This window comes from Tetrao urogallus (genome assembly GCF_951394365.1).
Source record: "Tetrao urogallus genome assembly, chromosome: 15".
In the NCBI taxonomy this organism is placed as follows: Eukaryota; Metazoa; Chordata; class Aves; order Galliformes; family Phasianidae; genus Tetrao; species Tetrao urogallus.
The window spans coordinates 10,910,497-10,936,629 of NC_136828.1; the positions used below are offsets into that span (position 1 = coordinate 10,910,497).

The 26,133-nt window shown below is 53.0% G+C and overlaps 1 protein-coding gene across 1 annotated transcript in view; it reads left to right on the forward strand.

The window, feature by feature from the left end:
• The window catches only part of TNRC18 (trinucleotide repeat containing 18), a gene marked incomplete at both ends in the record, with an annotated part of 42,966 nt that overhangs the window by 8,401 nt on the left and 8,432 nt on the right, over positions 1–26,133 (forward strand). Inside the window, 15 exons of the mRNA XM_079543151.1 lie at positions 416–541; positions 1,271–3,076; positions 5,260–5,362; positions 5,455–5,660; positions 5,839–5,985; positions 6,422–6,606; positions 7,375–7,798; positions 8,307–9,254; positions 9,859–10,031; positions 10,720–10,856; positions 11,335–11,463; positions 13,197–13,371; positions 14,435–14,798; positions 17,284–17,565; positions 24,456–24,695. Coding sequence (XP_079399277.1) covers positions 416–541; positions 1,271–3,076; positions 5,260–5,362; positions 5,455–5,660; positions 5,839–5,985; positions 6,422–6,606; positions 7,375–7,798; positions 8,307–9,254; positions 9,859–10,031; positions 10,720–10,856; positions 11,335–11,463; positions 13,197–13,371; positions 14,435–14,798; positions 17,284–17,565; positions 24,456–24,695 — 5,445 coding nt within the window. The remainder of the gene's footprint in view (positions 1–415; positions 542–1,270; positions 3,077–5,259; positions 5,363–5,454; positions 5,661–5,838; positions 5,986–6,421; positions 6,607–7,374; positions 7,799–8,306; positions 9,255–9,858; positions 10,032–10,719; positions 10,857–11,334; positions 11,464–13,196; positions 13,372–14,434; positions 14,799–17,283; positions 17,566–24,455; positions 24,696–26,133) is intronic.

Consider the following 26,133-nt stretch of genomic DNA (forward strand, 5'->3'; position numbering starts at 1 on the left):
CTGGGGGCTCTCTTGGTGTCCAGGACAAAAGCCAGACCTGGGAGCACGCTGTTCTCTTACCAGCTGATGGGTGGTCTGGCAGCTTTCAGCTCAGGATCGCCGTCCCCTAGGATAAGGTGCTGTTTTGGATAGGTGTGGTGCTGTTTTGTGCCAGCTGATGGGGGTGGTGTGCTCATGCTTCTCCCAAAAGCTGGTACCCAGTGTTGGGATGGGCTGTGTGGGCACAGCGTGGGTTTGCAGCTCACCAGTGGGTGCTCTATGGGGTACTGCTGTGCATGGGAGACCTGAGCAATGCTCAGTGCCATGCACTGCCACGTGTCCCCACTGCTCGCATGCAGGGGACCAACAGCTTCAACAGACTGCACGCTGCTTGGGCTGAAACATGTTTCCCTCTTCTGTTTCCATCTTCCTGCAGGCTTTTCCCATCTGCCTAATGGGCTCTACCCGTCCTACATTCCCCTGAGCCACCTTGAGCCCCCCAGTGCTGGCAGCCCGCTGCTGGCCCAGCTGGGTCAGCACAGCCTCTTCGAGTCACAGAAAGGTGAGAGCATCCCTGCATGTCCTTCCCCCCAGCCCCTCCTTTGGGGATGGCTCAGCAACTGGAGCTGCTGGGCGTTGTGGCATTCCTGAATGATAACATCCCTCAGTCTAAGCAATACCGAAGTCTGGAATGTGGCACTGCTGTGGGGAACCTGGCCAGGTCCCTCCTTGCAGCCCCCGTTTGCAGTTGCATCAGTGTGAATTTGGGGTTGTTTGACAACCTGGAGATCCCCGCCTGGTCATCCTCACAACCTAGTCTCTTCAGTAAATAAAGACTTGAGGCCCTGGACTGTGTCCAGTGAGGTTCTGGAGCGTAAGTGTTACGGGAGGTGGGTGGAGGAGCTGGAATTGTTCAGACCACAGAAGAGGGGCTCAGAGGGGACTTCAGTGCTCTTTCCAGCTCCCTGAAAAGAGGTTGTGGAGAGGTGGGACTTCACCTCTGTTCCCAGGTAACGGTGATAGGATAAGAGGTGATGGCCTCGAGTTGTTTCAGGAGAGGATCAGGTTGGGTATTAGGAACCATTTCATCTCTGAAGGAGCGGGGATGCACTGACATTGCTGCCCAGGAGTGGTGGGGTCGGTGTCTCTGGAGGTGCTGGATGTGGCGCTGGGGGACGCGGTTTGGTGTCACGGAGGAACTTAGAAGTAACCGTAATGATTCTACGGTTGTGCCTGTGTGGGACCGAAGGGGTGGGAGGCTGCTGTCATCCTGTTTGCTTTTGCTTTGCAGATGGGTTCTACCTATCCAGCCACGCAGCTCAGTCGGCCTTGCACCCGCAGCCGCCCCTTGCGAGGAGTGCGGGCGGCCACACGGCGAGCGCCCTGCTGAGAGAGAAGGAGCTGGGGCAGCTGCACAAGAGCTCGAAGGAGAGCCTGAAAGACCCCGGCGGGAAGGAGAGGGGCTGCAGGACTGAGCTCTCCCTGCCCTTCACCAAGAAGGAGGGCAGGCCAAAGGAGGAGCCGCGGCCCCGCAGCGTGGTAGACCTGACGCAGGACACCAAGCCCGACGGCGAGCGGAAAGTGAGCGTGGTGGAGAAGGCGGCGAAGGCGGGCGAGCGCCTGTCGCCCTTTCTGGCTGAGCACGTGCCAAGTCGGGGCGGGGGCGGCGGGGAGGCGAAATCCAAGAACCCGCTGCAGAGCTCGTCCCTCAGCAACTGCAACGGCGGCGGGGATCCCGTGCTGAAGGTGCTGGGCGCCGAGCAGGACCGCTGCGCCAAGGACCCCGCGCGGCACGACGAGAACGTGAGGCCTTCCGCGCACGCCCATGCCGAGCGGCTGAAGCGGGGCGAGACCCTGCTGCCCTCCGTGGGTGCTCTGCACGTCTCCTGCAGCTGTCCCTCCCCGCATCCCTCGCAGCCGGGCAAAATGGCGCCCGCCGCCACCTTCCCCCCTCAGCCCGTCCATTCCAGCGTGTACACCATCTTCCCGCCGGCCAAGGAGCTGGGAAGGGAGCACAAAGTCATCGCCCCCACCTTCGTGCCTTCGGTCGAGGCCTACGACGAGAGGAGCGGGCCCATCCAGATCGCCTCGCAGGCCCGCGACAACAAGGCCAAGGAGAAGGAGCTGGGCAAGGCTGGCGTGCTGCAGTCGCCCCCGGAGCGCTGCCTCGCCGACGCCTCCCGCGCGCTCCTCTCCCAGGACTTCTCTTGCCACGGCGATGCCAAAAGGATGGAGGTCCTGAGGGAGAAGGGTTCGGTGATCAGGGCCAACTCCATGGCTCTGAAGAGACAGGTTGCGTCGGAGCCCTTCCTCAACCGGCCGGGGCTGGGCTCTCCGGAGAGCAGGGAGTTCCTGGCCTCCAAGGACTTGCTGAAGTCGAGTCCGGAAGCGGAACATCGTCCCTGCGAGCGAGAGCGCTTCCAGAGATCCAGCTCCAAAGAAGCGACAAAGGTTTACGGCACTTTGGACTCCTCTCGGCAGCACCTGGACCACAGCCAGCTGAAGCCTCCCGAGCAGAAGTGGAAACCCTTTGAGATGGGCAACTTCGCCACCACGCAGATGGCGGTGCTGGCCGCGCAGCACAACCACGTCACCCGGGCGGAGGAGGAGGCCAAGAAGGTCTACCTGGACCCCAGCGGCTTGCCGCGCTCTTCGGTGGTGGGCTCGCGGGGGGCTGCCGACGTCCTGCACCCCACCTCCCACAGCGAAGGCTCAGCCATGCAGAGCCTCATCAAGTACAGCGGCAGCTTTGCCAAGGAGACCGCGTCCCGGCAGAGCTGTGGCAAGAAGAGCCCCTTCGGCGGCTTGGGCAACATGAAGTTGGACTCATCGCAGCTGGGCACCTCCAAAGTGCAGCAGCTGCTGACGCAGCAGCCGGCCAAGCAGCTGAAGAGGGACCCCGAGAGACCCGAGAGTGCCAAATCCTTCGGCCGTGAGAGCATCGGCTCACAGGGGGAGGTGGAGGTGAGGCACCTGCCCGTCGGCATCGCTGTGGCCGTGGCCCGGCAGAAGGACAACAGCAGCAGCAGTAGCAGCAGCAAGCTGGCGCCCAGCCTGGCGGACCGGGATCGCTCGCTGTCTCTCAGCAGCATCAAAGGTGGGTTCTCCACGCCTGTCCTGGGCTTTCTGTGCGGATCTGCGGCAGGTAGAGCTGCCGCGTGGCGTGGGCTGCGTTGGTTGTTCTCGGCTCCCTTTGCCTCATGTTCCCAGCCAAGTTCTTGTCGTAAACATTGGCAAAGTGAGGACTCTTCCTTGCAGTCCTGTGCTCGCCCTGGGGGTGTGGTTGCAGCTGCACTGCTCCGACTCTGGTGGGACTGTGCTCTGTGCAGTTTTGCTCTGCCACAGGCCATCAGCTGCAGCCACACTGAGCCAAAGCCCAGAGCCACCAGAGCCTCTCAGGGGCTCCCAGAGGGCTTGGGAGCTCAGCCACCCATGTGAGCAGTGAGGAGGAAGGGAGCCCGTTGCCAGCACTGCATTTCCCTTCTCTGTTCACCTCCCGGCGCAGCTCCTTTCCACTGCTTCGACCCCTGTTAGTGCAGGGAGCATCAGAAACCCCAAATCTCCCCGTTCCTGTCACCTCCCTTCGCCCTTGGGAGCCGCCTGGGGATGTGGTGGGCAGCACAGGGCTCTGCTTGTTCTGCCTTTCCATCGCCCAGACCCTCCCAACTCATGTTAAATGTAATTTACTGAGCCCAACTAAAAGGCTGCAAACAAGGGCTGAATTCTGGCCTGTTGCTAAGCAATGCAGTTGGCTTTCAGACAGAAAACAAGACTGCTTTTCTCCTCCTCTCGCCCCCCAAATGCTGCCCCCCCCTTTGTGTGCAGGGAGATCTTCGTCTAATAACATTAGCTTGCTCGCGCTGAGTGGACAGTGCTTGAATGTTTAGACCTTTTAAGAAGGAGAAAGCAGGCTTTAGTGGGCTAATCTGTAGTATTTGGCAAGTAAAATGCAAGTATTTAGTGCCGGGCATTGGTTGTCAGGGAAACGGACCTGAGCCTTTCCTCTGTGCATAACTGATTGAATTTTTCTATGCGGTCTGTGCGTCATGTTCGTATATATGGACAGAATGATCATTCACCATGCGAACAATCGTCGGTCTGTGCTGAAGGAGCGTCCCATTAGCGGGGCTGGGGAGGAACGGCACGAATTAGAAAGTCTGTGTGTGTGTGTGTGTGTGTGTGTGTGTGGGGATGAGAAGAGGATGGTGGAGCTGGCTGGGAGTAGCGGCTCGCAGGTAGTAGGGACAGGGGGGGAGATGAGGGGCAGTTGCTGACCTTGGAAGGCCCTCTGGGAGGGAGAGATGTGTGCCAGTGTTGAGAGCATCTTTGCTTTCTGCCTGCAGCCCTTGGAAGGAGCCCAGGGAGAGGAGCTGGGAGAGTTGTTGTCTTGTTGCTGCATTCCTTCTGACAGTAGAGGCTGAGGGAATTGGAGACCTGACAGCATAAAAACCACGGGCTGTCTGGGTTTGAGGAAATACACAGCGGGCCCTCCTTCAAAAAGCTGCTTGTCAGCTGGGTGGACTGGCTGTTAGGGGGTGTCCTTGTGCCCAAGCCTTGCCCAGACACCAGGGCTGGGATTTAGGGATCACCCAACTATAACATGGATGGGGACAGCAGGGGAATGTGGGGAAAAATGCATGTGTAAAAAGGTAGTTAGGGATAAAGCTGCAGAAAAAACCATATCTGAAGTCAGATATCTGGAGGTTTTAGATAAATAAAAGTGGCAGGGCTGGCAAGGGTAAGTGTCTCAGTGTTTGCTGCTGTGCAGGTTGTTGCCTCCCCTGCCAGGCTGTGCTTGTGGGAGCTGTTGTGATCTGGAGGAGCTGTCTCTCAGCCCAACAGCCAGCCCTTGTTTTGGATCCCTGCCCTCATCTGCCATATGTACCCTCGCTTCACCAGACCCTTTCCTGTTGAATGGTTTGGCATGAGAGTGCAGATTCCCTCTAAGAGACTGGATGGCAGAATGGAGCCTGATGTTTTTGTGAGCGTCTGCAGGAGGACAGGACTTCAGAGTGCACCCAGTGCTCCCAGTTTGTGAGGGCGTAAGGAGCCTCCTCAGGTGGCTCAGATCTCCCCTGGGATGCGCTGAGCACAGCCGTGTGGTTTGGTGCAGGGGTTTAGCTGGCTCCTTCCAAGAGGGTGATGCTTCCAGGAACCCCTCTTAGCAAGAATGGGGCCGTGCAGACAGCCCTGCTCTGTCCTCCGCGCCTTGAACTCGATGCTTTGGGCAGGCAGCTTTTCCAAGCTTCTCCTCTGTGACGGCGCTGGTTTGTGTCTTAGGGCACAGCCGCTCTGAAGATGACTGCGGGGACGAGAGGAGCCGTCACCGGGACAGCCACCTCCTGGCAGGGCGGCTGGAGCGGGACCAGGAGAAGCTGCTCAGGTGAGGGTTGTGCCTGCCCCGTGCGCTTGTGTTCCCGTCCTCCTGCAGCACTCAGACCCTCTCATTCTCTCCCTTGCCTCCCTCATGACCAGAGAGAGCAAAGAGCTGGTGGATTTCGCTCGGATCCACCCCTCCAGCTGCGCCACGAACGGTTTGAACTCCAACCTGATGGTGACGGGAGGTCCGGCCTTGGCGGGCTCCGGGCGCTGGTCCACAGACCCGGCTTCGCACTTGGCAGCGCACCCCTGGCTCCCCCGAACTGGCAGCCCCTCCATGTGGCTGGCCGGCCACCCCTACGGTGAGTGCCCTAGAGGCACCCCAGGGCGCCCACAGCAATGCGACCCACTGCTGAGCGCCCAGGGAGGCTGCTCTCTGACCACGTGGGAACGGGAACGCGGTTGTTTTGGAGCCAGCAAACAGCAGATGACTTGTTGCGTGCATCCCCTCGGTTGTGATCGTGGTGTTTCTTCTTCCAGGACTTGGCCACCCATCCCTGCACCAGGGCATGACTCCAGGCTTCCCCCCTGCCATGGGAGGCGCCCTCCCTTCTGCCTACCAGTTTGCCAGAGACCCGCAGTCGGGGCAACTCGTCGTTATCCCCAGTGAGCACTTGCCGCACTTTGGTAAGGACACGAGCATATCCCTGAGGAGGGGAAGTGGCTTTGGAGTTGGCTCAGTGTGAATGTCGTATCCAGGGGGAGCAGAAACCACAGCTCTAGGTGGCCGTGGGCTCGCTTCTTGTTACGCTGCATTTTGGAAATGAAGATGTGTTGTCTTCAGCACTGGTTTCTCACCCCGTAGAGAGCCCCGCAGAGTTTGCTGCCATGGTTAGGAGAATTTGCCCTTGGGATCAACCAAGGGTGGGCAAGACAAGGCTGAGAGAGAGCACAGCAAGTCAGATGGCCCCGGAAGTGGGGGAGAAAGACAGCATGCTTTCCCCTTTGCATTTCTGGTAGCGTTTTTGCACGGCTTGACGTTTGGCGTCCCCTCACCGTGGAATTGGGTTAGAGACCCTTGCCCTGAGCAACCCTTAATCCTCTAACCGTGCTTGTTTTGCAGCGGAGCTGATGGACCGGGCTCCCCCGCTGTGGCCTGCCATGTACCCCCCGACCCGGAGCTCCCTGCAGCACGCTCACCAGCTCCAGCTCCTCTCCCATCAGCAGCTGCTGCGGCAGCACGAGCTGTACATCCTGCAGCAGCAAGCAGCACACGCCATGGAGCTCCAACGGAGCGCTCAGCTCGTGGTACGTCCTGGAGAGCATCTGGCTTAGAGGTGAAAGCCCAAAGTTGGGCTGTCTGGGGGGGTTTGTCGTAGAAGGGCCTGAGTGGTGTCAGGAGAGGTGCTCCATGGCATGGCTGTGATTCCTTCCTTAGGGATGGCTCTGCTTATTGAGTGCTTTCATCCATGCTCACCTCCAGGCAGACCTCCTGCAGTGCTGGCAGTGATTGCTCTGGGTCCTTAAAGCCAGCTCCCATTCACCAGAAGGTTTTGGCAACCGTTAGGTTTCATTTGGGTGTGTTTTGCACCCAGTTAATTTTTGTAGTGGTCATCTGTTTTTAGGCCTTAGCTTTATATTTGTGCTTGCCAAGCTGAAGGCTTGGAAATAGAAACCACTGTTTTTTTGGGTTGCATTTGAAAGCTGAGACACCCCATGACTCCTGGATCTGGAACTTCATAAAAAAAGGCTATTATAAGCCTATGATGAGTCCCAGAGGAATCTACATCTGTTTCTGCCAGTGCTTCCTATCAGATCTTCATTCAGGTCCGGGAGACCTTTCCTACCTCTGAGCACTTTAACCCTTCTCTGTCCCAGCACGCATCTGCCTGGGAGGTGTTAGTTTAGGATCAGCATCCCACGCTGTCACATTGGCCTTAAAATGGTGTTGCAGTTGGTAGCGTGTTTAATTCCAGTTGGTGTTGGATAAAGATTTGGTTTCACTTGGTGGTAGATGTGTGCTGCTCTCCAGGAGCAGGTGGGGATGTGCTGAGTTTTGCTCTGTTCTTATCGCAGGAGAGGTTGAAGGCAAACGAGCAGCGTGCAGATATGGAAGAGAAGGTGACGAAAAGGAGCCTGGACAGTGCCAAATCGGGCCTGTCCTCCTCTGCCCCAGGACTGGTACACCGAAAGCCGCCCGTGCTGTCGCCCAGCGCCTCCACATCCTACAGCAAGGCTGTGAGTCCACCTCCCCTCTCTCCCAGGGCCTCACCCGTGTCTGTGCTCAAAGCTGAGGTGATCCAAAAGATGGAGGAGCCACCTTCGCAGCCAGCCTACTCCTACCCTGCCACCCCCAGCTCCCACCCCTCCAGCCCGCCCCCCGCCTCTCCACCCCCTGCCCCTGCCATCCCTCCAAAGGAAGAGGCACCCGAGTCTGTGGAGAAGAAAGACCTGGAATTGGAAAAAGAGGCTGCTGGTCCGTTTCAGGCCTTGTTCCAAGGTAAGAAAGCCCTGCTTTGACAGAGTCCCATTGTGTTTGTGCCTGCCTCCCTTTTTCTCCTCAGCTCTTTCCTGCTTCCGTCCCTTTCCCTAAAGAAAACCACGTCGCGCCTCTGTAAAAGGCAGGGGAGAGGCAGGCAGCAGAGTGCTGTGGTTGGCTGGGATCGTTGTCTGGGTTCTGGGGGCACCTGGTGCTGTGGGCTCTGTTCTTCCCTTGGGTTGAGCCTGGGTTGGTTCCTCCAGAGCTGAAATCTCCATGGGAAGATGAATGCAGGATGCGGATCCCACTGTAGTTGCTGGAGATATGCAGAAGGGACATTTCTGGTGCTGCAGCCTGAGACACAGGCTGGTGGCTTGGCCAGAAGAGGGATGCTCAGGTAGCCGCTCTGTGAGAGTAGGAAGGGCTATGAACTGACGGAAGCCAAGGGAACCCATCCCTGTGCCTCCGTGAGGGAAGACACATTGGAGACCTTGCCGTTACACAGCCTGTCCCTTCCGATGTCTTGCAGAGATCCCCCCAGGATATCCATTCCAGTCCTTGCCTCCCTCCTTCGGCAGACACTACCCCTACCTCCTCCAGCCCACCGCGGCAGCTGATGCAGACGGCCTGGCTCCCGATGTCCCGCTGCCTGCCGAAGGCTCTGAGCACATGGAGCTTTCCCCTGAAGTCAAACCCATCCACCTGTCTCCGTCCAAAATGCTGGAACCCATCCCAACAGCAGCAGAAGAGGAGTCATTGGAAGAGAGGGTGAAATCGGAAGTGCAGATGGAGGAAAGCCAGGAGAGCATCTGCGAGCAGGACATGGGGGCTCTGAACATCGCCACCACTGCGGCTGTCCCAGTGCAGGATGTGGACAGCTGCAATTTGCTGTTGCATCAAGGAGAAGCCTTGGGTGCTATGGAACAGGACCAGGAAGACCTTCAGAGCTGCCCACCTCCTTACCAGGTTGTGGCTTGCCAGGTGGAAGATGAGGCTCAGGCGGAGGCTGAGGGCGGAGCAGAAACCTGCTCAGTGCACATGGACTACGACAGCTCGCTAGTGCGCACAGAGAGCGAGACACCGGAGATGGACTTGACTCCCCAGCAGGAAGAGGCCTCTGTAGCCATGGATCTGCAGGGGGCTGATGTGCCCCGGGGCAGGGAATTTCCCAGCCTGCCCTCTGAGGAGGGTGAGCAGGGGCCAGAGATGCCCTCGTACCCAGATGAGGCAATCTCTTGCCAAATCCCGACTCTGGACATCAAGCCGGGCGACCCGCTGGCGGGGATGAACGCTTTGGTGGCTGCCACGGAAATGCCTCAGGCTTGTTCTTTGTTGACTACTGCCAGCGTCGCTCCGTCCCAGATGCAGATGGAGGTGTTACCTGACCAGGCCTTGGAGCACTCCTTCCTGCAAGGGATCACTTTGCTGAGTGAAATTGCGGAGATGGAGCTTGAGAAACGGAAGCAAGAAATGCAAAGTAAGTGATGGGAGCGAGGTCTGGCAGGCCTTGGGTTGAGTCAGGTCTGCTTGTGTTCTGCGTGGACAGAGGAGCAGAGACCCAGCTGAGGTCTCTTGCAGCCCCAAACTTCAGGAGTGATGCCCCAAACTTCAGGCACTTTGGAGGGGCTTGAGGAAGAGTTTTTGTTGTAGCAGGCTGAGCTGCACGTGGCACCTGGACTGCTCCCCTCTTCCAAAGGCCCTCCCCATGTCTAGACAGTTCGTGGTATGCATAGTGGAAATGGAGCCCCACTTGCTGAGAGCTGCCAGGGTAACACCCTTCTGGCAGGGGCTGAGCCTGCAGTCTGTTGGGGCTTGGCGCAGGAGGCCCCGGGAGCTCCAGATGATGCTTTCCAAGAGCTTGGCAGGTCCTGAAAGGATCTCACCTTCAGTAACTTCCTGAGATGAGACGTGGTGGGAGCTGCAAGCTGCAGCGTGGCGGGGTACAATGGGAGATCTCAAGTGGGGGCTGGGATATCCCAGAGACTGCTTGAGCTGTCATGGATCGAGAAGGGATGAGTGCCCACCAGACGGATAGTATCACAGGATCAACCTCTAGCTTTTTTTAATGTCCTTCCCAGCAGGTTCAGAGAGTTTCCCTGTCCGGCCAACGCTGGAGAGTTTGCTGGCTGCCAGCACCCACATGCTCATGGAGGTACTTTCCACCCCCTTTATGGAAAGTCTGAAAACCATCCGGCTGCCTCGAGAGCTGAATCCCAACAAAAAGTACAGCTGGATGCAGAAGAAAGATGAGCCCGTAAGTAGCTCTCAGTGTGGCTGGGCCTGAAAAGCCACGGTGCATCCGCTCACCACTGCTTGCCCTCCCAGTCACTGTATGCCACCCTTTTGCATTGGGCAGAGCTTCCCTCCGTGTTCCTAACGGCACATGAGTTGGCATGATGCATTTCAGCTCTCTCTCTCTGGTTTGTGAATCAACACCATTGATCTCAGTGGGACTCTCCCTAGCCCTGGAAGTGGTGCTTGTAATACAAAGCCAGCAGGAACTCCTATGTTACTGCTTTGGTGGGGAGAATAAGTAAAGATAGTGGCAGCAGGGTTTTTCCTTTCTTTTTCTTTCCTGACTCTTCCCCATAGGAGACACTGAGAAGTTATTTTGTACCCAGCAAGTAAGTGTTCCAGGAATATTTTGATCTGTGTTTTTAAATAAGGGAGAGGAGACTCCATGGATGTATTCCACTCCACAGGTTACTTAGGGAGGTTGCTCTTTCTTAGAGATGAAGCCGTGCCCAGCCACCAAGCATCTTTGCTTGGCTGGTTTTGTTCCCATGTCACTCCTGGGCTGTGCTTGGTGGGGGCAAGAGCGCTCTGCTCCAGCATCAGCACACAGGGTGTCGTGCCAGGATGCACTGCAAAGGCTCCGCAGTCTAGAATGGGGAGCAGGACGTGCCCTGACCTTCTCCACCCCTCTTGTCTCCTCCCCCCAGATGTACTCTATCAAATCAGCCATCGAGAACATGGATGCAATGGAGCTGGACTACAGGATGAGGCTGGCAGAGCTGCAGCGGCGCTACAAGGAGAAGCAGCGGGAGCTGGTGAAGCTGCAGAGGCGCAGGGACTCCGAGTAAGTGGCAGGCTGTGCACTTGGTCTTCTCTTTTCCAGCTGGGCACCTACCACTGCCTCTCGGTCCAGGAGAGAAAGCAGCCTTCCATCTCTCCCTGTCTCCTCTCGTGGTACGGCTCGCCAGAGCTTTGCACAACACACTCCTAGGCTATGTGACACACCCCCCATCACTGGTGAACTCAGCTGGGAGACCATTGTTAGAGACATCCTTGGCTTCAGCAGCTCAGTTTAGCAGTTCGGTGACAGGCGAAGGTTCTGGGTTGGCTCCCGTTCTTGCTTGCTTTCTTTTTTTTTTTTTTTTTCCTTTTTCTTCTTTTTGGATTTATTTGCTTTGTTATTTTTTTCCCTGTTTGGTTTGCTTTTTGGTTGCAAAATTTGATTTTTTTTTTCTTTGCTATTTTTTTTTCCTTTTTTTTTTTTTTTGTTTTGTTTTGTTTTGTTGCCTTGGTTAACAGTGAAGCGTGTGGTTTTTTTAAAGGGAAAAGCATGACGAGAAAAGTAGAAGCTTGGCGAGAAGAGGCCCTGGAAGGCCCAGGAAGAGGAAACTTGGATCAAGCGCTCTGTCGCCCATTAAGGAGAGAGGGAAGAGTGACAGCAAGAGTGGAAAGTAAGGCTGGAATTTGGGGAAGATGGGAAAATGGCAGGGTCGCTGCACAGGGTCGTACTTGGGGAAAGCATCTCGGATGCAGCGGGGTCTCGCCGCGGCGATGGTCAGGGAGGATGGTCTCACATCAGTGGTGTGGAAGCGTTCGACATCAGCACGGCCTCACGGTGGGAAGGCGATGCCAGCCCATGTGTCTGCATGTTGGCTGTGGGTAGGACAGGCAGAGTGGAGTGGTGTTGAGCGCTCGGTGTCAGAAGCGTGTCCTTGTGCCCGTTCAGGAGGACAGAGCAGGAGGCTGCCGTGGAGCTCATGGCAGGGATGCTGATGTCAGAAGCTGGAAGGATAGGGCTGGTCCAGGTTTTCCGTTTTCTCGGGCCTTTCTGCCGCATTTCTTGTCTTCACCTCCTGTTCCTCTCATCAGTGGGAGTTGGTTTGGCCTGGCCTCTCTCTTTCCAGTGTCTGGGTCATTCTCTTTTCTCCTTTTTTTTCTCTTGTGCAAGTCCAGCCGATCTTGTTTGGATACCTGGATCTCAATTGGCCATCTGACCATCCTTAGATGGCTAAGCCTCTCCAAAGGGAGGGCATCTCCAAGCTGCCTCCCCATTCAGTGTGTATTTTGTGCAAATATCCTTTTCAGTCAGATTCAGGTGCCCAGCTCCCACTGACTGCGTGCTTCTGAAGATCTGTCCTCTCGGTGGCTCTGTTTTGCTCCTCGTGTTCGGATGGCTGAGCGGGCTGGAGGCATCCAGAGGTGGCTGAAGCTGTGCATGTGTGCATGCATTGAGCGTGTTGGTATGCACATCCTTGTGTTGTAGGAATGGCAGGGGTGACCTCGTCTGAGAGTTGGAGGTACACCTTCAGTGTCCGGGGCAGGAGTTGTTGTTTTAGCTGAGTACAGCGGTCATCAGGGAGGACAGAGGGGAGGGGAAGTGCCTAGAGACTGTCATTGGCTCTGTGGTAGCAGTGTGATATGGGCCAGCAGGCTTAGTGTGAAGGAGGTGGCAGTGAGAGCTTTCAGTGGAGGCTTGGTAGAGGTCTTTAGGTGTTGAATGATCTCAGCATCCATCAAATAGTTAATGGAGGCAGCTGGGGAGCAGTGAAAGACATGCATCTAGTCTCATGTTATTAACGTATTTACCCTTTCCTTTCCCCACAAATCCTGGAGAGAGACCAAAAACACAGTCTGCAAATGTCACTTGCAGTGGGCCGGGCTTGTAAAGCGGATGGCCTGCCCTTTGTGCAAGCTGGTCCCCACGGTGCCATGTCCCTCCATGCGGCCCTTACACCCTCCTTGATCAGACTGAGCATCCTGGTGCCAGGCGTGGCAGCACATCCCTGGGCTTCAGGACTCCCTCTGCACCTAGTGACCGTGAAAGAAGGGGGATAAAACCACCACAGCCAGCTCAACTGCCTAACCTTCCTCCTGCTGAGCTGTACCGAGTTGGGTGCTTTTTCGGTGGCTGTTACTCAAGACCCCAAACACTTCCTTTCAGAGACCATCCTGTGGGTCTCTGATTTGTGTGCTGGTATCCAAGAAGGGCTCCCTGCCTCTCCTCTTTGGTGGAAAACGAGAGTCAGGCCCTCACTGTGTGCAAACTGCTGTTGCTTCACAGTGGACTTGGCTCCCATTGAGGATCCCCACTGTTCTAGGAGGCATTTTACCTCACTTTTGAGCTTGATGGGGATCACAGGGAGGAAAGCCCCCCACCTTGACCCATCCTGTGCTTGGCTTGCAGACTAAGCAAGTCCTTGTTGCTCTCTGAAGACTCTGAGACTGGCGAGGGCATGAAGAAGAGGCACAAAGGGGCCCTGCCAGAGGAGGATGACGATGTGGAGAGCAGCAGTGGCAAGATGAAAGGGAGGAACCAGAGCTGGGAAGAACACGATGCTGCTCCCAGCTTCTCAAACGAGGTCAGTGCCCTCGTGGGGAATGCGGAGCCACAGGCCAAAAGCAGATCTTTTTCCCACTTTGCCTGGTGTTGGCTTACTTCAAATGACTCCTCCTGATCTTTCAGCATCTGTTCTCAGTTCACGTGTGTTCAGCAGCTCCTCATGGAAGGGCTCTGTGCAGCAGAGGGGTGTTTGCAGAAGCTAATGTTGGCTGATGGAGGTTGGGCCTTTCTGGTAATCAGCAGAGGGGCGAGCACCTTCGAGCCAGCCAGAGCATTGCAGTGTTGTACTAGCTCAGAATCCACAGCAGTGGTTGTATTACTGCTCTGGCTGCTGAGGCAGAGGTGGGTGACTGACTTTTCGAGGCGAGAGAAGAACAGAGTGCAGCCTCAGTGTTTTAAATGCAGGGTCTTCCTTTGCTCCTAATGAAGCAGTGAGATAATTACTGGAGCTTTAAGCTGCTGATGAAATCCAAAATGCATACAGGCAAAGCACTGAGTTACAGCTGCTGTTATCTAGTTTTAACACATGTAAAGTAAATTTACTTTTTTTCAAAGTGCAAGAAAATATGGAAAAAGAATGTAACAGCCCTGGCTGTAATGCAGTGGTGCTAATGCTCTTGCTGAGTGGTATTTGGGTATTTTTGGCATCTCTGCCAGTGTAGCTGGTTGCTTGTATGGAAATATGTATTTATTTGGCTGAAATTTGGGGTAAAGAAGATTTACAGTCCCTGTGATGTAGAGAACAGCTTGTAAACCAAACCCAAACAAATCCTAAAAAACAGGAAATGTTGAGAAGAAAAGAATTCCAAGCTACGTTAATTTGTGAATATATTTCTTTTGGAAGAAAGCTCAGTTCTTCTGAGTTATCTTTGAGATTATATATTACTTTATGAGGGTGAAGCTGCACCATTTGCTACTGTCTTTCTCCCTAGCCTAGCACCACGATGGGAGCGAGGATCTTCCTGTTGAGGCGTTATTAATTGACAAGCACAAGAGACTGAAGTGTGGGTAGTTAAAAATCCTGGGGTCTGCTGTGATACCTGCTTTGTATTCACCTGCATCCCTTCCTTTCACATTGACAGTTAAAACTTAAGAAAAAGAAAGTACCATCGGATCAGGAGCAGCTGGCCAGCAAGCTCGACAAGGCCCTGTCGCTCACCAAACAAGACAAACTCAAATCCCCCTTCAAGTTTGCTGACAGCTCTGGGGGGAAGCTGAAAGCTGGTGGAGGTGGCAGCAGGTACCTCCCTTCTCATGAGGCTCTGCCAAGTAAGGAGGAGAAGAAGAGCTTGTCCAAAAACCTGGGCCTGTCCTTGAAATCCACCAAGGAAGGTAAAAACAAAGCGGCTGCCAAAATGAAGAAGATGGAGGTGGGATTAAAAGTCAAAAATCAGCTGAAGGTTTCCCATTCACCAGCAATATCTGAAGTTAGCAGCTACTCCTATAGTAAGTAATCCCTCATTTATCTCTTGTTGTGGTGAAACCTGTTGTGTGGGCTTGTGGCAGGGGGTTTCTGACCTCTTGTAAATGGTCTTGGAGATGGGTCTGGTTCTGCTCATGGGCTGAAGGTGACTTCTTGGCTAATCCATGCTGCTGCATCTTTGGGCTGAGCGTAAGATGTCCACCCAACTTGCCCCATCGGAGAGGGAGCAGACGTTGCTGTGTGCCTTCCTGGCCTGTGTTGTTCTGATTGTCCCTGGGGGAGAAGAAGTAAAATCATGTCCTTGCTTTCAGTGCAAGTAGACACTCTCCATCTAGCTGCCAGATGAGTTCTCACTGCCTCTCCTTAGGAAGTGGTCAGTAGAGACAACTTGGTGAGTTGGGTGGGGTTAAGCTGTGGAGGCAGGTAGGAAAGGCATAGTCTGCAGGGAAAATTGATGTCTGAAGGATCGTGCTGCCTTTCTGCAGTATTGTGGCTTGATTCCTGGGGGGCTGTGTATAGCCTTCCCATTGGAATTAGTCTGCTTCGTGGCATCCTGCTTACTGGTGCGCCCAAAGCGCACCCAAGATAAAGATTCCTGCAGACACCATTACAGAAAGAAAAATCTGAATTGCAGATAGCATTAGGAAGACGTAGGACCGGGCATGGAAGAGTCTTTAATGGCGCAGGCAGACAGTGGAGCAGAAAAGCACGTGCAGGACTTGAAGTTTTATGGTCTGAGGCCTGGTAGCTCACTTACTTACACATCTTGTCCTTTGTTGCAGCTAATTAAGTCCAACGCTAAAGATCTTACGGGGTATTCATATGCATAACGAATGTATGTGGCAGCAGTACAAGACCAGTTTAGAAATCTCACTAATGGGGAAGATGATGAGGTAGTGACTCCACACAAACAGATGTTTGGCATGAAAACAACCATTTATGTGGCAAAATAGGAGCCATTGTGTTCACTGGACTTGAACGCAGCTTTTGACTGGTTGTGCTTTACAAACCACCCCGTAGTGCTGCTCTTCAGTGTACTTCAGTCCCAGGAAAAGACCCAGGCCTCCTCAGCTGGGAGCTGTGGAGCTGTTGGGGAGGTAAGCGGGGTTAGAGAGGAGGCACAGCCCCTTGCTGGGAGGAGCTTTCACCGTATCCTGCACTTGGTGCTGTGATTTCAAGATGAAAATCTCCTTCCTGGACCCAAAGGAGCAAGGGAGCTGCTGTCCAAGTCCTCTCCTTTCCAGGAAGTCTCCTAATGTAGGACTGTGCCCGTGTCACCGCATGTATCTCAGAGCAGGAGGGTTATTGTTACTGAGGAACCGGCTCTGGAATGGCTCAGCTTTGATACGTGTTCTTTCAGCTGTGTGCCAAGTTCAAGGAGAGGGGCCTCAGGCAGTCATTTGGTCACTCGAGCGTGGTGGATTTGGAGAGGCAGGTTGAGCATATGGCAGCACCTCCTGTGACGGGTGGGCTGCTCTTGTGGAGGAGAGTGGGACCGGTGCCAAATGCTTGTGCCTCCTCCTGATCTCACGGTTCTCTGGCTGGTGTCCTGAAAACCTCGGGCACGGATCCGGAGGGTGAGCTGAGTACCCTGTCCCCATCCATGCTAATGGAAGCGAGGTTCATCCGATCTTCCGTGTATTTGGACTTTGGGCCTCCTAAGCTGCCACCCCTTGTTCCTTCCTCTCCACAACTGACACAGTGGAGATGGGCAGTGATGTGTGCTACTGGGGCTGACGCTGGAGAGCATCTGCTGCTGCCTGCGTGCTAGAAAGGTCCGTGTCCATAATGTTACGGAGTTAATGTGCATTTGTGAGTGGGATGTGACACTTCAAACCTGCTTCTATCACATCCAGGGGCACCATAGGTTTCTGCTGCACTCATCTGACACTGGAGAGGATTGTTGTATAAAACTCACTGCCTGCAGCTTGGTAAAATGGGTTTGTGGGCCAAGGAGCTTGGTCACTGTTCTGTTTCGGTGCACTCTGTACTGCTGAGTGTCAGGGGTGGTGTGTTTGGAGTTGGACGTGTTGCCCCTTAGCAGCTGCGGTTGCTCTGGGTGTGTCAGAAACCGTTCAAGAGAGCCAGGTTGTGTAGAAATGGGATGAAGTCAGAGGACAGAGCTGAGGCCGGTTCGGGTTGATCGGCCGGTCGTTGGCATCGCTGCACCGTTGGTGGCTGTCTTCACGGCGGAAAGGCCTGTCTCAGCTTTCCGTTCCTGAGCCGAGGACAGGTCTTGGGTCCTGCCGCAAGGCAGAAAGGATCGCTGGATCTAGATGGAGAGTGTTTATTTCCAACAGAAAAAAGGAGGTGTGTATGTCTGTGTTTATTCAGCCCCCAGCTGAGCCTCGTGACGGAGGCCTGGCAGGAAGGACAGGGCGACGCGCAGCCCCTGTGGGTGCAAAGCCCCTTCACCCACAGACACACAAAACAGCCCTCTGTCCCCTCTGAAACCCAGCCAAACCCCGTTCCCTGAGGTAATGCTGTTCCCACCCGCTCTGACTGCAGATACGGACTCGGAGGAGGAGGAGGAGGGATCCCTGAGGGACGAGTGGCCGGCGCAGCCCCCCTCCGCCCCCAAGCCGCGGCCGCCCGGCCTCTACAGCACAGCGGCCAGGAAGGGCGGCCGGGCGGCCGGCGGCCCCAAGGCGGCCCCGCGCGGTGTGGCGGCCGGGCGGCCGCTGAAAGCCAAGGCGGCGGCGGGCCGCAAGCAGCCCTTCTGCCTGCTGCTGCGGGAGGCCGAGGCGGGATCTTCCTTCAGTGACTCCTCGGAGGACTCGTTCGATCAAGGTTACTAGCTTATAGCAAACGCACCCCTGCACCGTGTCTGCGCGGGGCGGGCGGGGGGCGAGCGGGGCCCCTCAGGCCGGGGTCAGCCATTTTGATGGTCGCAGCCAGGGCGGCCATCTTTGTTCTTGGCAGCGTAGCCTGCTGTATCAGCCCGACGGTTATTTTTTATCTTTTTGTACCTGTATCGTTGTGATATTATGACCGACTGGCTCTTTTAGAGCTTTTATACCGACTGGGTTTTAGAGTTCACCTCTCCCTACTTTCCTGCTCCCTTCCTCCCTTCAGTTTCTCCCTCGCTTTCTTCCTTGCTGCCACCACCACCATTATATTCTTTTTATTGCTATTATTATTATTTTATCTCTCATTATTTTATTTTGGCATGGGCCTTGAAGAGGCTTGGAAGGAGCTTTTTTTTTTTTTTGCTTTTCCTCCCCTTTTTCAGTTGCATTCCTTTACTTTTCATTATTATCCTTTTTTTACTGCCGGGATACTGTTGTGTGGCCGTGTGACTTGATGTTTGTACTGCGATTTGGTATACCAAGCTTTATTAAACATATCGAGTTCATTTTTAACTAAACCTGTGTACTTGTCTCTCTTGCTGTGTCTCTTAGCAGGCGATTAGGTTGCCGCTTCACTCCATCCTGCTCTGCATCCCTCTCCTGCTCCCACTCCCCATGAGTAGAACTGGAATTAACCTAGTCTGGGTACTCTCTATTATTCAAATATCCCTGCTAGCAGTTGTCACTCGCTGCCTTTGTCCAAATCAAGGCCTCTCTCCCACCTCCACTCCTTTTAGTTTGTTTTTGTTTTGCTCATCCGTTTTATGTTTTATTCTTTTTTACAGCTGTTTTCTTGTGTTGTTAGGCTCTCAAGGCAGGCAGGTAAATCGTGAAGGCTCTCTGTCCTCGTTGCTGCTGTGCGTAAGGTCCCCGTTATTTGACAGACAGGCATTTTTTTCTTTTCAGAATACACTCAGCAAGTTTTTATGTCCCTTTTGGGTGGTAGTGTTTTTCAGATGCCCGCACGTAATCCTTAGTGCTCAAGGATGTGATAATTACTGCATTAAATTTGACTGCAGTTTCCCTCCCCCACCCTCACCCCAATTTTTTTTTCCTTACAGCTTCTTTTTGTCAGCCTGTCATTAGTACTTCAGTGGGAAAAGAGATTACTTGAGACTTTTCCTCCAGAGGCACAAGGGGTTTCTGTTTTAGAGCGCGCTCATTAAATAATAATCATGGGGAAAGGTCATTTTAATGAGCCCTCAGCTCCCAAAAGAAAGTAGCTCGTCTGGGCTGAATGCTAAGCAAGAGCATCCCCAGTTGTTACCATCTACGTTGCACAGCAGAGCTGCATGCAGCACAGCAAAAGCCTTTTAGCGTTTCACACTGCTCAGACAGTTGTTAATTGAAAACGGGGCTGGATAATTTTGCTTCGGTTTTGTTATTCTTAGTTTTTGATCTTAATCTCCTCCACACACCTGTTTTTCTTCCCTCCAAACCCATCCTCCAAAGAAAGGCTATTTGAGCTAAAAAAAAACCCCACAATCTATTTCAAACAGCAGAAAGATACAGAATAGTGAAGTAGTTTGATGTGACTCTGGGCTGGGTCCACCAGCGCATCTAAAAGAAAACTAAAAAGTCTGTTTCAGAGAAATCACATTTGTTTCTCAGAGAACCCAAACTGTCCTGGGGACAGTGGATTTCACGTAAGGGAGAGTTGGCCACATCTCCATGAAGAGTCTGTGTTACTTCCGTTCAGCTTGACATCTCTTCCCTTCCCTGTTTCTTTCTGCATCTTTTCTTTGTTTATTTTGCTGCTGTTGGAAATTTTGAGGATGTCGATCCCTTTTTGATGCTAAGCTCTTGAGTTTTGGGGCCTTGCTTTTTGGTTTTGCTCCAGATAGCAGATAGGTAACTTGTCCCTAGATGAGCTTTGTCGATTTTTCAAGTGACCTGTTTTGCTTTTTTAAACCACAGCTATCCCGGTTTGATGGGATAAAGCCTGGGGAAGGGAGGGGGATACGGGAGGGGAGGCTGGGGAGTCTGGAACAAATGGGGAAAGGCGTTGTAAATCCCTCAGAGGTGTCACGTAATGGTGGGGAAAGCAGAGATGCGAAACCTCTGTGGGTGGGAGGTGGGCACGGAGGGGCGGCTGGGAGGGATCACGGCTTGCAGTTCTGTTTTTCCTTCGAATGGTTTTTGATTTTCTTTATTTATTTGCTTGTTCTGTTTGGTTCTTTGTCAGAAACATTTCGTGAAGGGATATTTGGGTAATAGGGTTTCTGACGGCTTTCCCTGATACTAAACCGATTAATAACCTCAGCTTTTCTAGAAGTGCTCGCTTTCTCCTTGCAGCTGCTTGGCCAACCCTTTCACCCCTGCCCCTATCCATGATGCTTTGAATGTCTGTGTCGGTCTCTTGCATTTGCTCTCACGCTGCACTAAAGAAGCAAAGTGGTTGGCTGGTTGTAGGGCAGACACTTCTCAGCGAGGGTCACTAACCATGAACCTGAACCTTGACCATTGTTATGTAGGTAGGCAAAATAATTTTCTTTATGTCATCTGTCAGCCTCAGATGTTTCGATGTTACCTCCGTGAATAATGACACGTACATCTTTGCACTCTCTTGCTTTTTTCTGTTATAATTCTCAAGATGATCGCTGTCCACTTTGACTTTCCTCTGTCCATGTGGAGTTTTGCATGGAAGATTTGCTTGAGTGTCTGTGTTTGAGGACTCCAGAAATGCTTTACTGTTAGCTGTTTGATTTTCTCCTGGAGAGCCCCTTATCCTAGCCAAAAAAAAGGAGTATTTGTTTTTTTATAGATACAAGATGAGAAGCCACAGAATTGCCTGCAAAGGCTCTGCCTCCCTGCAGCTGAAAGATTTCCTGGGCCACGATGCAGACTGCTTGCTGCTAGGGCAGCGGCTGTCCTGGCCCTGCCACTGTGTGTCAGATGTAGGACTGGCTGCAGGAGAGCTTGCTTTTGTCTGCCTTGAGATAGTTGGAGGGACGTGCAGATTTCTTGTCGACCAAACATAGCACTGCTGTGAATGACAGTGAGCAAAGTGGTGTTTCATGCAGTGACCTTGGAGAGGAAACTGCCAGTGGAGCTAAAGTAGGGCCTTCAGAGGCTATCAGCATAGGGAATGGCAGGAAGTTTCCATGACCAAAGGCCCATGCTTTTCCTCTCAGTGGACTGTTCCCCTGGACACATGAATGCCTTCTTCCCTGCTCTCCCTACCTTGGAGGATGATTTTCCCCCCTTGAAAGAAACGGTGGAATATTTTCCTGCCCTGTTTTCCAAGCAGTGTGGATAGCTGCTTCCCCATCCAACCAATCCCCTTCAGTCATCGTAATATTTTTGTAATAGTTCTTATATTGTAATCGTTTTTAATAAGCACTTCTGGAGCCAGCAGCACGGCACACGTGGAGGAAAAATCTACAACTGATGAGAATTGGTTTGTTTGGCTTTAAAAAAAAAAGGACAATCTTAAATTGGAGATTGAAAATAGGCAACCTGCAGAGTTTGGACCGATCACACAAATCAGATGTCAATGACCCAGGAGCTGTCTAAAGTCTGCCTGTACTTAGCCTGCTTTGTATGCTGTAGGCCTGCTTGGTGTTATGAAAAGATCATGCTATTTTTTTTTACAGTGTGAAATGACTCTTCTAAGCGTGTGTTTTTATCCCCCCCCTTCCCAGACCTTTCCTCCCCACGCCCTCCTCAGTCCATCCTGTTACATCAGTCTGTAAAAACCAAACTGCTTAACTGCTCTCCATTCATCTTCATTCATTCCTCTCCTACAAATGCCATTAAAAAAAACAAAACAAAACAAAACAGTGAGAAAGTGCAGTATTTTCAATTGGTTTTGGTTCTGAATTGAATGCAGATAAACATTTTGGAAAAAAAAGAAAACCTCTGACTTGAGCTTATCTGGCTTCAGCAGCATTTCAGTACGACTTCTTGTTTGTTCTGGCTGCAGGATTGTATGCGTACGGTGTGACTGTGGGTGTGCACACACATATACATGCTCTTAATGGTGGCAGAAATGTCTCACTTGAGATGTTTTCTCCTCAGCCTCGCTCAGTGTTTGCAGAATTACAGCTGGAAGAGGGGGAAGAAAAAAAAAAAGGATATTTCAGAATGTTCTTTGTCCCAGTGTTAAGTATTGGCAGGTGAAAAGATGGAGGCTTTGGTTGTGCAAAAGCAGCTGTGCGTGCTTGGTTTTAAGCCCACAGATAGGTTGGGTACAGCAGGAGTCAGCCTCAGGCTTCAGATTCTGTACAGCCCTTGCAGCGAGCTGCAGAGAACCAGCAGGAATGTCTTTGCCATCAGGGCTATGAACGTGGGGACTCGCTTTAGAGGTGGGTCTGCAGGGGAGCCCCAGGTGTGCTGCTTTGGTTTCGTTCTGTCACTTTCAGCTCTTGGCACAGCGGGAGGAAGAGGAGCAGAGTGAGCGAGAGCTGCCCTTGTGGTGGGGAAGGATGGAGCTGTGAGCGAAGGCTGTGAATGTGCTCCAGTGTGGTGGGTTTTTCAGGCTGCGGGTTGAATCTCCTGCAGATAGAAATATAAGTGTTTTGCTAATAATGCTGACAAGAGACTGTCTCTGGTTGTCTCCCCGTAGCGTGACACCGTATATTTGAAGGAGGTTAGAATAACTGCTGGCTGCATTATTGCATCGTACGTTTTCCGTGGCGTGAGTAATGGCTGCTTTCAGCGTGCCTTTTAAATCTGTTTCACCTCGGTGCCTTTGAAATACGGAGCTGCTCGGTGCCCTCGTGCCCTTGTGGCTGCAGAGCCCACGTTGGCTGGGGTGGAAGAGGAGTCTTTGAGCACTGAGCGAGAGGTGTGCTCGGGGCTGCATGCCGTGCACCTGGGACAGGTTGGGAAGGGGGTTTCCTGCCAAACATCCCCTTTTCTTGCCTGCCTTCTTCGCTGCTCTTGGCTCACCTGGCTCTCTGGGTCTGGCAGGAAGGGCTGCAGGGGCTCATCTGCCTGATTTTGCGGAGAAGAACTGAGTTCAGAGCGTGATGGAGTGCATGGATGGAGTCTCAAGAAGGGGCACTTGTTGGAGTAGGGCATCCCACTTTGGAGTAGAACAGAGCTGCTGTAGGAACTCAGGCGCTGTTTTGCTGCTTGCAGGCAGGTGGCTTCTGCAGCTCAGAATAGGCGAGTTCATGGGGATGTGTTTTCGTGGCAAAACGTGGTAGAAAAGCAGCCATTGTGCTCCTTCTTGTGTTAGGGGAAGGAATCTGATCCTAATTTGGTGCGGATTGGGTTTTTTTGCGTGTGGTTTTTGTGCAAGGAGTGAACAGGGCTGTGGATGTCTTGGTGTTCACTGCAGGACTGTTGGGTTAGCAGCAATTTTCTATCAGAAGGATCGTGTGAGCCACTGAGGTGTGGAAGGGCTTTCTGGGCAGTCAGCAATTAGTTGTGTGGCCATCTGATGTATGTTTAAGAAAACAAAAGTGCCACTCATTGGATAAAATGCAAGGATGAGAGCACTGCTGTTTGATATCCCCGCCATTTCTGAAGTCATGGAAAAAAACAGCCCAAAGTGGAAAAACAACACTTGTGTTATTGCATTTCTTTATAACAACCGAGTGTCGGGAACATTTTTATCTTTCCCCGAGGGCACCAGTGGAAAGAAAAGGATTTTCGTGTTGGTTGCAGCTGATGTTGAAGGGATCTGGTTTCCCATTTGGCCAGCTGGCAGGCGCTGGTGGGCAGCGGAGGCTGAGGGAGCAGAGCAGGGCTCCTGCTAGTGGTGGGAATCTCTCAGCAGCCTCGGTGATCCCATTTAAGCCTTCATGTTTTCCAGACCTAGATTTTGCAGTTAGAAAGACCCCAAACATATATATATGTGTGTATATATATATGTATACATGTATATGTGCTCATGTGTGTGGCTGTGTGTGTGCGTGGCGTTTGTGCAGTGGCTTTCACCAGCACTAACTGTGGATGAGACGTGTTTCGAATTAATTGCCTTTGGGCTGATGGGCAGACCCTTGGGAAGTGCTGTCGGGGTGGCAGCGATACCCCTGTCACAGCATCTGCCCCACGTGCCTGCTGTGCACACACTGCAAAGAAAACCCCAGCCCAGCGCTCCCTGTGTGCCAGCCCAGGCTGATTTCTTGGCCAGAGTTCCTCGTGGGGCTGTGGGCAGCTCGCTCTGCCTTTTCTGAGCTGTAGAGAGGGAAGCAAAAGGCACAGAGAGTTCTGAGACAGGCAGGTACTCTCCTTGCCATCTCTAGTGCTAACTTTTGAAGCCTGCTCCCCGTGAATGTCACTTTCTCCCTTTGTGTCCTTTCATCTGCAAATTTTCCTCCTTCTGCATTCCAAATCCATCACTTCCAAATTATGATTTCCCTCCTTCCCCCTCTCTTTGCATTTTTGCCTCCTGCCCCTTCTCCATGTCCTCCTCGCCTCCTGCCGCAATGCAGGCTGATCTCTGGTATTCCCCTTCTGTCCTGAGCCCTGGTTCTGATTACACGAATGGATTTTGTTACGGAGGAAGAAGTGGTGGGTGGGAGGGGAATCCCACAGCTCCAGGGTTGGGATTTTTTAATTCCTCCTTGAAAGCTGCAGGGAAGGGGTGCGTGGCTTCCTTTTCAACACCTTGCTTTTCCCTCTCCTGCCTAGGACGAGTCCTCTGCCATACCTTGTGTTGCCATGTCTCCCACGGGTGGTGGTAGGCAGGGTGATACCAGCTGTATGACCACAGAGATGTGCGTGCCTGCAGCTGATGCCTTCTGGCTTAGCTCAGGGGTGGCTCAGCGCTGCTTAGGGGAGCCCAGAGCAGAGGAGAGCTGTCGGTTCGGGGTGGAAATGTGGCTGATGCACAGCTCTGCGAGATTTATAACAGGCTGCTTCTTTTCTGCGTGCTAGATTCCAGCTCAGAGGAAGATGAGGAAGAGGACGAAGAAGAGGAGGAAGAGGTGGAGGACTATGGGACAGACAGCACCGACAGGCTTTCCTCACCTGCTCTTGATGAGAGCGGCCTGGGCCTGCTAGCGAGGTTTGCTGCCAGCGCGATGCCCAGCCCCATCGTTCCTCCTCCGCTTTCCATCATCCAGCTGGAGGCCAAGCAGAAGGCGAAGAAGAAGGAGGAGCGACAGAGCCTGATGGGTGAGTCGTGTGCTCAGGGCTCGTGCCGGGGAGAAGGTGGAAGGTTCAGGATCGGCTGTGCTGCAGGAAAGCAGATTCTTATCCGGAGGTGTCCTTGCTTTTGGCTACTTAATACTGAAGGCAAGTTCACTGTCTGGCAAGAAAAGAAGAAACAGTCATGAGAATGGCAGTTGTAGCAGCTGCAGCTGTGGCTTCCTTAGGGGCAGTTGCCTGCGGCTTCCTCGAAGTTTCCTCTTTTCCTGCCTGGCAAACCCTTAACAGTCACGCTAGCAGTGGGATGCGGTGCCCCCTTGGACAGTGCTGCTGCATTTTGGGGTAGGAAGCACGTGCTAAATGCAGCTGATTTTCAGCACCCAAGAAAAGCAGAGGCATCAAAACAGAAGAAAACCTCTTAAATTCGCTCATCCCAGCCGTGTCCCCATAGAAACTGGGCAGAGGGACTGAGAGCAAGAATTCCTTTGCTAACCTGTTTGCTGTGCCAGGCCCCGTGCCTCTGTCCCTCAGTTTCACTGTTAGAAGTAATTGGAGTTTTATTTCTTCTCCTTCCCATGCCCTGCTGCACAAATGCCCCTGGGTGACATCGTTCCCAGTCAGACAGATCTATATGGGCTCCATTTATAAATTCTCTATTAATATTTATTAAGTGATAATGGAATTTATAGCATGCCTCAGAATGGAAAATGATGTCTTCTTTGGGAGCCCAGCTTGTTTTAGCACCATTTCCATGCTATATTAGGCTTTTGCCAACTTGTTCCAACAGCCTCTCTTAAGAATTTATCGCCTTGTAACCTGCCCTCCTTGAAGCTGGAAACATCTAGAAATTGTCTCGGGCCGCAGTGACGGAGGAGGACGGGTGCTGTCATTTCCAAAGGGCTTTTTATCTTGAGCATTGCCAGCTTTGATTTTGACAGACTGGCTCTTGTGCTGGGGCTGTCTCAGGGGAGACTGTTTGGGTAGAAGAGGTGAGCAGGTTCCTGCAGGCCGCATTTAACCCAGAAGAGAAGGACTGCAAGAAGGTGTCGGCTCTCTATGCTTATGCCTTGCACGTTTTCTTCTACCCATGTGAATGTTGTTGTGTAAACCCTTCCTTAAGGACCTCCTGCACATGCTAGCTATCTTAGGGGAGCTGCTCGCTGGTGTGCTTCAGAATAATTTCTGTCAGCCTCAGCCAAAGTCACGCCAACGGTTGGGTGCTGCCTCAGTTTCCCTTCTGTCCCTGTAGGCATGTGGTATTACTCTCCGTTATCAGGCTTTGAAGAGGGGAAACGCGCTGTAGGTGGTGAACATCTTGGTGTTACTGCAGTATTTCAGGATGCTGAGTACTGCTGTGCTGAGCAGTGGCCAGTATGAGGGGATTTCCATCTTCCACAAAGGATCATTTACCTGTTTTGACTGAGAGGCAGTTGTTTGAGCCAACAGATAGCTCGTTGGTGTCCAT